Source organism: Haliaeetus leucocephalus, unplaced genomic scaffold (genome assembly GCF_000737465.1).
Source record: "Haliaeetus leucocephalus isolate CR32 unplaced genomic scaffold, Haliaeetus_leucocephalus-4.0 Scaffold229, whole genome shotgun sequence".
Lineage (NCBI taxonomy): Eukaryota > Metazoa > Chordata > Aves > Accipitriformes > Accipitridae > Haliaeetus > Haliaeetus leucocephalus.
Genome location: NW_010972665.1, coordinates 787,645 through 799,400, shown reverse-complemented (window position 1 = coordinate 799,400; position 11,756 = coordinate 787,645). Strand labels below are relative to the sequence as shown.

Below are 11,756 nucleotides of genomic sequence, written 5' to 3'. Positions count from 1 at the left end.
TGCCCGCTGCCGGCGCCGCAGCCCGGCTGGTCCCGCGGGGCCCTGGCCTCAGCGCTGCCGCGCGCGTCAAGGAAGGTTCCCCCAGCCCAGCCTTCCCCCTGCCTGGCTGCACCCAGGTCCTAAAAGGCAATTACGACAGAAATTAGATCCCCCTCTTACAGCTACCTATCTTCCTGAGCCCAGGTTTTGGTTATCTCCAGCAGGAGCTGGGATGTTCACGTCCAGCCTGCGGTTTGGAGCTCCGCTGAGAGACTGTGGTAAAACCTAGCGTGCCCCAAGCAAGAGGTGTCAGAAAACAAGTCTCCACCATCTTAACAGTCAGAGACTAGCCAAGGACAGCATTGCGCTGCTTGTCAGCAGAGAAGGGAAACACTGACGGCAGCCGCTGAGGAGACCCAACTGTTCGGTGCACTTTGCGTTAGCCTTCAGATAATGATAGCACAAGCCATGCCAGTGATGGGGGCTAAAAGCCTGGCCTTGAATAAGGAAAGTGCAAGGAAGAGAGTATTTAGATAAAAGTGAAGTTTTCAGACCATCTGGACGTGGTGAACTTCATGCAAAGCGATCCCAGAAATATTTGCTGTTATCTATGAGAACTCCTGGGGGACAGTGAGGCACGGAAAGACTGTAAAATGCAAGTTCCGTATCCCCCCTTCAAAATGGAGGTCAAAGCCAGGGGTCAAAAAAGGGGTCAAGAGCCAGGAACTGCTGACAGTTAAATCCCCTCACCCACTGACCACCAAAAAGATGCTGGAACAAATAATCTCACTACTTGTAAGCAGCGGAGATGAGCAGGAGCTATATGGACCTGTCAAACCCAGAATCTGGTCAAAATAATCTGATTTTCCTCCATGAAAGGGTAAGGGCATGGTGAAGAAGAGCCCTGGCTGCCATTTAAGTGGCTTTTAAGGATGATGTAGATGGGATGTTGGGTAGGTACAAAACCCACTGGATAATTACACTCAGAGGGTTATCTGCAGTTCGCTGTTGAAAAGGAAGGGGTCTGCCGAATGAAGTTCAGGGACATCTGTTCTGGGTCTGGCTTTGTTCAGCATTTCCATTAATGCCCTGGATGATGGAGGAGAATGCGCACTTGCTAAATCTGCAGATTGGGAAGTATCCAGTGACAAAATTACTTGCCTAACAGGTCTTTAGAATAAGCAGGACCCTGCTTGGGTTGCAGTACCAAGGCGATACAGCTAGGGAGGTACTGGGGACTTGTGAGAGAGAGACATCCTGGAGAAGGTCTGTAGGACACCTGCTGTATTTGTGCTGGATCAGAGAGCATGATGTCCATGTCCTGGCCCCATGAGGAGGGAGCCAAATGTGGGAGGTTGTACTGGCTCAGCTGCATCAGGAAGGCAGGTGGCATTTGGAAAGCAGGGGATGTCTCCCAGAGCTCTCTGCTGCCAGCTTGCTCACTTTGTTATTTACTGTTGGCCATCTCTGGTATCTGCAGATTTTAAGGTTTTCCCGAGGTTGTGTCAGTTACTTGGTGCCATTGTACAAACTGCTGTCAGCTCAGAGCTGGTGTGTGGTTTGCCATCTGGATCCTACATGGTACAATACCTCTGACTGCAGAAACAGACCCCACCATCTTCTCCATACAGGATCTGGAAGGAGAAACTTGGACAAACTAGCCAGCCTGCAGAGCCCCTGGCCACACACTTGTATGCACCAGTTGCCTCGTGTGGGTACTGATTGAGTCTGTCCTGCTCAGAAATCAGACTGGTCTGCCGTAACATTAATTGAACTGACTGCATGGAAAACCTCAGGCTGAAAAATCAGTACCTAAACTAGGTCTTGACTTTTCCCCACTGGCTCCAACAGGAGATCATGAGAACCGTGTGCTGGAGTTGGCCTTCTGCTCTGTATATTTGGGCGTATCTTTCATCAGCTGAATCCTGCAATGGTCAGCAGCAGCCAGGCTTGTACACCCCCACCCCAACCGAACCTCATCTGCTCTGTGAGACAAGTAGAGGATCTTCACAAGCATCATAGCAACATGGACAACCGAAGCTGCACAGAAACTGCTCAAGGCAAAGTGCAGCCACTAGAGCAGGTTAAAAGGGAAGGAGGAGCTCATGTTGCTCTTGGTTTCAGCTGGGGAGAAGAGAAGGGAGAATTTTCTTTCCCTCTATAGACACATCACTCAAGTGAAAGGGAAGCTGGGTCTCCCTTCAATTTCTTCTCCAGGCAAAGCTGCATCTTTACAAGAGAGGCTGGTTCTGGCATAGCCGTGTTCCCACCTGTGCTTGAGATCGACAGGGGGTGGAGGAGCAGGGTGTGTGGAAAGGTTGTAGGGGAAGGACCAGGTGTGTGAAGAGCTCAGCTCCTTCATCAAGGAGCGGGAGAGGATTATGGCACAACCTGGCTTGAGTTATCAGGGAGAGGAGTTGGATTCAGCTGTGAGCCAGGCCCAGCAGAGGACAAGATATTAGAGAGAAGCCTAGGCCCTTCTTTTTTCCCTTAGGGGGAAAGGGAAGAGAAGGGAGTTAAACACAATAGCACCAAGATGAGGTGTGTGTTTGGTGGGAAGGCTGCTGGATGGAGGCTCCAGCACAGAATGGAGACTAACCACTGAAGCTATCTCAGCAGCACTGGTGCCCAGCAGCGAGGTAGGATCCAGGTTACAATGAATGGTCTCATCTTGGATGCACTACATCTATGTTTTAGATGTTTATGCTTGATCTTTGAATGCATGTTGTGGATAGGGTTGTGCTTCCAGCAGTAACTTTTTCAGTGCAGGGTAACTTGGCTCCCTCCTTCTGGATTAGCTCAGAGCAAAGAATAATTTTGCTACAGTGAAACTGGGCTGACGTCTGTGACTGCTTTCAGCATCTGCTCACCAATACGTTCAGCAGCAGCTGCTCCCTGGGGAACAGGCTTTGGCAAAGACGGAGTGGCTCATATGCTTTGCTTGTGGGGGACCTCTTACTGTGCTCTAGCGAGGATCCCTTCTCAGCAAAGAACTTGCTTCCTCTCTGCATGCTAGCAACATTGCAGAAATGTTATTTATGCAAGGTTTGCCTGTCCCATTCATCCAAGCAAGACAGTTTGTTGTGGTGATGTGTTTGTTGTTTTTTTTCCCTAAGAGAAAAGTAAAATATCCTGGTTGTGCTTTCCCCTTGGAGCATGTGCCTGAGGAAGGGAAAGGAGGCTGCATGGGGCAGGGATGTCCTGCTCCCCTGTTGCATATGGAGCTCCCCTGGGCTCTTGGAGGAACCCACTGCATCCCTCTGCATTGGCTGAAGCAGCAGGTCCCCCTGGTGCATGTACATCTCAGGAGAGCCACCTCTGTTTCACGGCTTTCCCAACAGAAACAGGGCAGGTTGATGCAAGTCAGCCTCTCCCCTGGCCCCCATCCAGCATGGCGGGGAAGCCCGAGCCCGGAGAGGCTCAACCTTCCTGCCACAGTGCATGCATGCAGACAGGGAGCAGAAGGCTTGTTTTCCCCTTCATACTGTGTCCATGGGCTTTTGCTGTCCTGAGGAGCCAGGCGATTAATTTGTGAGCAACAGAGATAGTTCCTCCAGACCTGAGGCCCCTCTTCCAACTTGGGCTGCCTTGTGCCAGCGCTCCCAAGGATGCTTGCTCTCACCTGGACTGCTGGTGCTCGATTTCTGAGTCTGCAGATGCAGGTTTGTGCTCTCAATAACCAGACAGGCAGAAGCCTCAAAGGGATTGTGCCAACTTTTATTTTATTATCTTTTTTGGAAATGGGATTTGGAGAAGGGAAAGGAAGGAGAAGTGCAAGGGGGAGCTGATTGTTGCAAAAGTAGATGCTTTGGATGTACACTGGCAAAGGTGTTCCTGTCTGACTGGAAATGACTGAAGCAGTAAAGCATGACAGGCTGGATGCCACCTCAGTGGATGTGCTTTCTTTACAGGGTTTTTGGTTTTAAGGTCTACTTTGTGGGTTATTTCACGTACAAAACAAAAAAGCATATTTTAATGTCAATATATGTATTTGTATATATATGAGATATATACACACATATTTCATATCCTTGCGACTCCCAGTTCCTAAAGGCTTCAAGTCTGAAAGGCCATGCGTATATATGCATTATAAAGAGAGATGCCAATCAACTGAGACAAGGCTTTCCTCACTGGCTGTGTGATAAATAAGTGGGCAAGAAGTCTTTAACTGAAATCTCGCATGCGCGCAGGGAGAAGGGGTCAGCCAAGCACTGAATGGCAGCCCCCACGTTGCCTTGTCCCTGGCTGTTCCCTGCAGGGGTGGCATCTGGCTGCCTGTGCTGTCCCATGGATTTGGGGAGCTCCCTCCTGTGGGGCTCAGAGAGGCAGACTGAAACACACTTGGTTCTGCTGCCTGTGGGTCAGGCACCCTGCATGTTGGGGCTCCTATTTCCCCTTGGGGCTTCCAGTAGACTGTTTTGGTTTCTTTACCACGAAGGAGGAGGTTTGGTGGGCAAGAGGGGAAGGGGTTTGGGAGGGGAAAGACAGTCAAAATTCACCATACAATAGTTAGACAAATCTTCATAGAGGTCCGTCTGCCTGCTCACCATGCTCGCTGTCTCTTGCTCTTTCATGTTCACTCTCATTCTCTGCAGGACGTACGCTGTTGTAGGGCTAAAGGTCTCCTTTTGTCAGGCTAAGGTCAAGTCCATGGTTGGCGGAGGGCAGCCCTTCATACGGGCCTGTCCACGGCGTATTGGCAAGGACTCAGATTGGAAGCCGCTGTCTGCACCGCTGGGTAGGTGAAGTTAGCATGCTGCTTGGCCTTCAGCCGCAGGCTGGCCAGGCTGGAGTTGCATGTGTCCCTGTACATGTAGGGGCTGGCTGTTGAGGCGTAAGGACAGGCACTGGATGAGACAGCAGAGTTGAGGCTTGGGCTGTTCAGGTTGTTGATGTTTCCCAGGTTGTTGAGGCTGGAGGCTGGTACTCCAGTCACCGCAGAAGGGACCATGGATGAAGGCATGGTCATCGAGGCAATGGAGCTGGGTGGGGAGAACATGGGCTGGGAGGAGAGGGGACTGACATTCATGGAGTTGAAGAATGGGAAACTCTTGGCCGAGAGCGGGCTGGTGGCAAGACCCTTGGTGGCCCAGTTGTTGTAGGAATAGCTGGAATACATGTCATCATAAGGCTGCATCAGTCCGTTGAACTGGGCTCCAAAGCTGTTCTTGCACAGTTCGGCCTGTTGGTTCCTCTCCCGTTTCCTCCACTTAGCTCTGCGGTTTTTGAACCAGACCTGCAAGAGAGAGAGTGGGAGGGGATGGGAATCACTCTGGGCTGTCTCTGGAAGGGGCTTTGTCCCAGTCTCTTTGCCCAGGAAGGTGAGAGCTGTTGAAGGGCTGGGGATGCTCCCAGGCAGCTGGGAGGCTGAGCATCAGGAAAGGTTTGCAGCAAGAGGTCTGGGCTGCAGGGTTATCACCCAGTGAGAATCGCCACCTAAATCAAAACTCAGCTACTGCCATTTTACAACATACAGAATAACCCATGTCACTCAACAAATGGATGCCCTTTATACAGGGAAAAGGGAGGAAAATATTTGCTATATTTCCAAGTGACCACAGCCCAAGAGGAGGGGTTGGGGTTGTGTGACTTGGGAGCAAAGTATTTGGGTGATGCGGTTTGAGAGCTGCTGAGTGGAGGAGATAACTCTCTTGTTTTGACCACCTCAGGACCAGCTTAGGGTGGAGTGTTAGAAGTCTGTCTTCTAACAGGAAAATCTGTTAGCATTGAAGGGACTCAAACAATATAACTTCCTAGAGCGTGGAAGCTGCTGGAAGGCTATTCATGGTGCTGCTAACTCATATTTCTAGTAGAGGAGAGAAGCTCATTCCACCTGGAGCCCTGCCACACTATGCCTGTGACTGCACAGTGGTTTGGGAACCCCAAAGAGCGCCCTCCAGCAAGGCTAAGGCTGGGGGACAATGGCACTGCAAGGAAGGGGTCTTCTGGGTTGGGGCAGCCAGCTGGTGGGGCTCTGCGTGGCAGAGCCTGGGCTTTGCATCTCCCTGTGTTGTTGCAAGGTGGCACTGGATGGGGAAGGCACCACCAGCACGTGGTATGTGTGTGGCTGGGTGTGTCAAATCACTGGTGTAGAGCCTGGTGAGCTGTTTTCAAGACAGGGAAATTTTCTAGGGCCCCTAATTCCTTCTGTGGTTTGGGGACAGCTTGGTGGCTTGTATCACAGCCAGCTTCCTCCCCACAAGCTCGGGCCTGGGAAGGCAGGAGGGCTGCAGTCCTACCCGGACTCGTGCCTCCGTCAGGTTGGTCCAGACTGCAATCTCCTCTCTGGTGCTCATGTCTGGATAACGGTTTCTCTGGAAAGTGGCTTCCAGCTCCTGGAGCTGCTGGCTGGTGAAGTGTGTCCTCTGCCTCCGTTGCTTCTTCTTGAGTGAGCTGTCTTCAGGGTTGGAGTCGTCCGTTTGGTTTTGCTGGGACTTCTCGGTGTCTGTGCAAGAAACAGAAAGATGGGATAGATTCCCCGAGTTAACTCGGGGGCTTGGATGCATTTGGGGAGCGCGTCCTTGGAGCAACCAGTGCATGCTCAGTGAGGTCCCCCCCACCAGCAGCTCCAGCTGCACCCACAGGAGTGGTCCCATCTTCCTCCCTCGCACTTCTGAGCAGGTGTCCACCCTGCATCACAACTAATGGCCCTTTGATGCAGCAAGGCTTGCCCTCATTTAACTGCTGTAATGGATGTCAGCTTCCAAGTGACTGGACTTGGATTTTCCAAACTTTTAATCTCTGATTTTCATTTGTCACAGTTAAAATGGGTGATAGTGGCAGAACTTACCCAGGCCAGCAGTTTCCTGCTCTGCTTAAAAGTCTCTGCCTAAGGTGCCCTTTAAAAAAACTGAAGAGAAATTGCCACTTACGACACAGCAAAAGATCCAGTAGTGTTTTTGTGGGCAAGTGATGGGAAAGGGCAAATTGCCAATGATAGCGAGCTGAGGCTCTTAAATTAACTAAATTTGAGGAGCACAAATTTTTATCCTTCTTCCCTTCTTACTCCTCTACCTTCTTACTTAGGTGCATGTATTTTTATTTTTAAAAAGTAAGAGGTGGCTTCTCTTAGACCTTACCATGAACTACTCCAGCATCTCTGCATCCCTCCACCCCTGCCCTCCTCCTCACTGGAAGATCTCTCTCCTAGAAGCAGCGTCTTTCATTTTGTTGCCCCTTAAATGAACATCTTGAAACTCTCCAGTGTTCACACTGGTATCTAACTGAAAAGTACTGCTCAGCCTCCTCCTAGGCATTAAGCCCAGGCTTTAACGCTGAGCTTTGGGCTCCTGTGGCTGGAGGTGGGCAGTCAGGTACTTGCCTGTGCCACAGCCACTCCTGGGGCTGTCAGTACTCTGCAAACAGGGGCAGAATGCAAGTAGAAATATCTTCCACCATCAAAAGAAAATATCACATTTGAGCACTTGGGCAATCTATGGAGGACAACCACAGGGAGGAAAGCTACAGCTCATGTTTAATTCTGCTGGGAATCAAGACAAGCCACCATAGAAGAAAATTATTCCAGTGAAAATAATTTCTGATGTTCATGACCTCCTTCCTCTAATCTATAAGCAAGGTGAAGCAGTTCCAACTGAAAATCAGGTTTTCAGCAGGGAGGGGATATGTTCTTTTACAGTGGGAAATACTCAGCTAAACTAAGTAGAAATTATTGCAAACAGTTGCCAAATTGCTGCATCTGGGAGAAGAACCTTTAAAAATCCTGGCATCACTCCGCTAAGATTCATATTAAAAGGACTTTTTGTTTGGTTGTGGTTTTTAAGTGGAAACTAGCTTAAAAGGCTTCAAAGTCCAGAAAAATCCTAACATGGAAGGTGTCTTGTACAGCCCCTTAAAAAGCAAAGAGGCAAGAAAACAGTAACCTGGAATACAGGTGGGTGAGGAAAAAAAGGATTCCTCAAGTCAGATGGATGTGCTCTGGAAAAATGTACCCCATAAAACCTAAATGGAAAAGAGAGAGCCTAAGAGAGAAGCTGAAAAGCATGTGAGCCCCAACAGAGAAAGGACTCTGCTGCCAGGCAGTGCTGTACTCAATAGCAGGTGCTTTAATGGAGCCCGGCCCTGGGAGACACTCCAGTCCCATGAACCTGGTGCCACCACCCCGTTCCTGTGGCAGCATGTTAATTCAGAAATCTCTCCCTGCTGTTCCTGGGAAAACCCTCCTTGCACCTGCCTTTCTCCAAAGGGAGGAATGCTGGAGTCATGGAGAGCAGTTGCAGGAGAGGCACTTGCTCTTCATGGAGGAAAACCTGGGTGCAGTCAGAAAAGATTTCTTACTATGGGTACGTGTTGCACTGATTGAAGCCACGTGGGTTCCCTGCAGGCTCCCCACCAGCCGCCTCTGCTTCTGTGGCATGTTTAATGCTATCCACCAACAGGAAAGCTCATGCAAAGAGAGCAAGCTGGCTATTGCTCATGACAGCAGGGCACAAGCTGGTTCCGCTGAGCAGGAAGGTGCTGTCTCCTGTTCCCAGTGCCAGGACCAGCTCACGGTTCCATCCAAGGTGTACCCACATGAGAACTTTCCCAGTGCACTCTTGAAACAGACAAAGCCATAGGATCTGAAAAGTGGAACGGTAGGAGCTGGCTGTGGTCTTCTGGTACTCTCCTCGTTCCCATGAGCATCTTCATGTGGGAATCCCACGTTCAGCAGAACTCTTGGAAGCATGCTTTTAATGTGGATTTTTTATAGTGGTTCTTGCCAAGGAGATAAATCTGATTTCTCTAGCTCAGTGCTCTAAGCCAGTGTTGGAAGAGGGAGATTCCTGCATTATCCATCTCAAAAATGGATTAAAAGGGGAGCGATGCCACCACATCTGACCTAGTTATTAGGAATGGCTCAGTACAGATGAAGGGACATTTGGTTTGTTTGTTCATCTGCTAAGTCTGGGTTAAGAGCCCGAGGCATACAGGGGATATGTTCCCATAGGAGTCCCTGACAAATGTGGATTTCCAAAGGGGCTGCTGCCAAGCTGGAGGCTGTGCCCTGATCGGGAGTTCCTGCTCAGGTCCGCCCTTCATGCAGGAAGAAACTATACCAAGAGGGAAGAATAATGGAGCAAAGGTACCACTGGCTTATCAGCTGCACCTGGGTGGAAGAGCTCACCAAGTATCTTGCTTTGGTATTTGACTTCTCCATACCTTCTGGTATAGAACTTCCTATAAGTCTTCTGAAGTCCAAGGAGATGTAGGAGTCCTGACTTTGAGCCTGGAAAAATCTCTGCAGCTACACGTTCCTCTTATTGTTCTCTCCGCTTCTGTACCTGCTACCTGTGGCTCTTCCTGAGCATTGCTTATAGGGAGTGTCATCTCTGTTTCTGCTGCTTCTCTAGGGAGGGGAAAAGTGCCCTCTGTAAATGGTGCAGAGCTTGGATGTTGCAGTGGAGACCAAAAGCATGGCAATATAGGGAAACAAGAGACCCCGCAGGAAGGACAGACCCTGTGGGTGCCCTGAATCCATGCTAAGGAGCAGAATATAGGGAGATGCAGGGTAGTTCATCACCTTATCCTTGCTCTCCCCCTGACTTGTGCTGCCTGATGAAACCAAACAGAAAGGGGTGTCACAAACCACACCACACCATCAGAGGACGCTTGGGATGTCTGAGAGCTGAGCCCAGACAAGCAAGGTTTGTGTTCCCTTCCTCAGGAACTCTTACTCTGCAGATGAAGGAAGCAGAGTCGAGGAGGAGTAGGCAGGCTGCTCTCTTGAGGACAGGCAAGAAGTGCCAGATGTGCAGCCCTGCCCACTGTGGGGCAGCCCTCAGTGGCATGCTCTGCTCTGCCTGACACTGGTGATGTGTGGCTGCCATTGGCCTCTCTGGTGTGAATGCACAAGCTGCTGGCCTCTGCATGCAGGTAGTGCTGGCAAACACCCACCTCCCAGAACCATTTTATTTCTAGACCATTTAAGATGGTGGGGAGTGACGTAGCCAGGCACCCGGTGTTTATTGTCAACCCAAAATAGGTTGTGGAATATATCTCGTGCACGTTTGCCCACTCAATGAAATGACTGCGGTCATAGCTGGAATTAGCTGCTCATGCCTAATGGAAAAAAAAAAGTCAGCTCCTAAATTGGCAGTTCTGCGGCATGCCAGGGTGGGCTCGATCAGGAAGGCCACTTGAATGGAGAGAACCGCCGTGCATCCAAAGCAGCTGACGAGGAGCCACTGAGCTTGGGGATGTGCCCAACTAAGGTACGCGTGCAGCAGGGAATCCGGCGGGTGGATTCTCTGACCATAGTTATCCTAGCGTAACTCCCTTCATGATACTTACTCTTGGGAATTTTAATCTGCATCATTATGCTTATTGGCTTTTGCATGCGGGTGAGCCTGGAGGCTTTACGCAGGGAGCAGCAGGCTGTCCCTGGCCCTTGCCTTCCCTCATGCTGGCACTTTGTATTGTCCTGCCACATTGAGAGCAACAAGGGATGGAATGGCCACAGGACAGATGCAAAATCTAGGGAAGCCATAGCATTTGGTAGCTGATTTCTGAGCAGGCGTGAATGGTGATGTTTCTTCTTCAGAGCCTGACAAAGAATACAGTAGGCTTGGGGTTGGTTCAGCCTTTGGGAATGGTCAGAGGCACCTCCTTGGGACAGCAGCAGCTCACTGCGGAGCCTTGCACCAAGACGCAGCTGACCAGGCTTTTTCAGTTAAAGCAGGGACAAGACAGTATTTCTCTTCCTTCTTATTGCCTGAACCCGGAAAGTTCAGCCCAAGGTTAACCCATAGCATGGAAAGTTTCAACCTAAGCAACTTAAATGAAGTTAAAAAAAAAAGGGGGGGGGGGGCAACTTATAACTAGGTGTAGCCTTCTCTGCCTTGGATGAGATTTCCCATGTTGTAGGCAGAGCTCTCCTGCTCTGGGGACCCAGTTTAGGTGAATACAATAAAATCATGGTTGGGCAGTGACCCAGCTTGCCTGACTCCTGCACACCACAGGCTGTGCCCTCTGTCAGCAGTGGTTTCCCACAGCCAGGGCCAGGCAACCACATCACCGGGACGGTGCTCTTGCCCTCCCAATGGCGGTCATTGTGCTACGCACCCCTATGCCTTCCCCCTGCTTGCTGGGACAGCTGTGCTGCTGTGGCACTGTGCTGGCTTGTGGTATGAGAGGAAGCTCAGCGTGTCCCTGGGAGCACCGTAGCTGACTCCTGCAAGCCACTGGCCACCTGGATCCACCCGCAAGGACAGGTCGGGGCCTCTCTTGCATCTTGAGTCTTGCACTCACCGCTGTGGTCCTGCCCTTTGCAGCTGTTTTCGTGTTGAGAGGTTCCAGAGTCTGAGAGGGACAAGGCTGGGCTGCGAGCCTCTGCATCTGCCAGCAGGTTGAAATCCATGGGGCAGGGATGGGTGGCAGAGGACAAGGAATCTGAAAAAGCAGCAGGCACAGGGTGATTAGAGAGATCAATCTGTGTATGTGACCTCTCCCCACCCCTTCTGGGAGGGACTTGCAAACCCTTGAGGAAAGGCCTAGGAAAAGCAAAGGATCCCTCTGTGATCCTTGGACCCCTTTGAGTTTCCTGGCTGGAAAATGGACATGCCAGGCTTTCTGCTGAGCTTCCCTATAAATCAAAGATCATCTAGTGACACTTCTATTTGCAGCCTTCAGAGAAAGAGCCTCCAATTTATAGGTGACATTCAGACTGAAATAGCAACACCGGGAGCATGCTGTGTAACGGAGATCTGAGGAAGTGGTTCTGGACCAGCCAAGGGCTGTTAGCACCTTCTCCAGACATCTCACCTCTCCCATCCTCCCTG

The 11,756-nt window shown here is 50.6% G+C and overlaps 1 protein-coding gene across 1 annotated transcript; it reads right to left on the bottom strand.

Annotated features, from left to right (window-relative positions):
• Positions 1 to 4,651: 4,651 nt before the first annotated feature.
• Positions 4,652 to 11,335, bottom strand: PITX3 (paired-like homeodomain 3). The gene is made up of 3 exons (XM_010567725.1): positions 11,227 to 11,335; positions 6,219 to 6,424; positions 4,652 to 5,215 (listed from the first exon to the last, which is right to left on the bottom strand). Exons 1-3 carry the CDS (start codon positions 11,333 to 11,335, stop codon positions 4,652 to 4,654), a joined length of 879 nt encoding a protein of 292 aa, XP_010566027.1.
• Between the last annotated feature and the right edge of the window lie 421 nt (positions 11,336 to 11,756).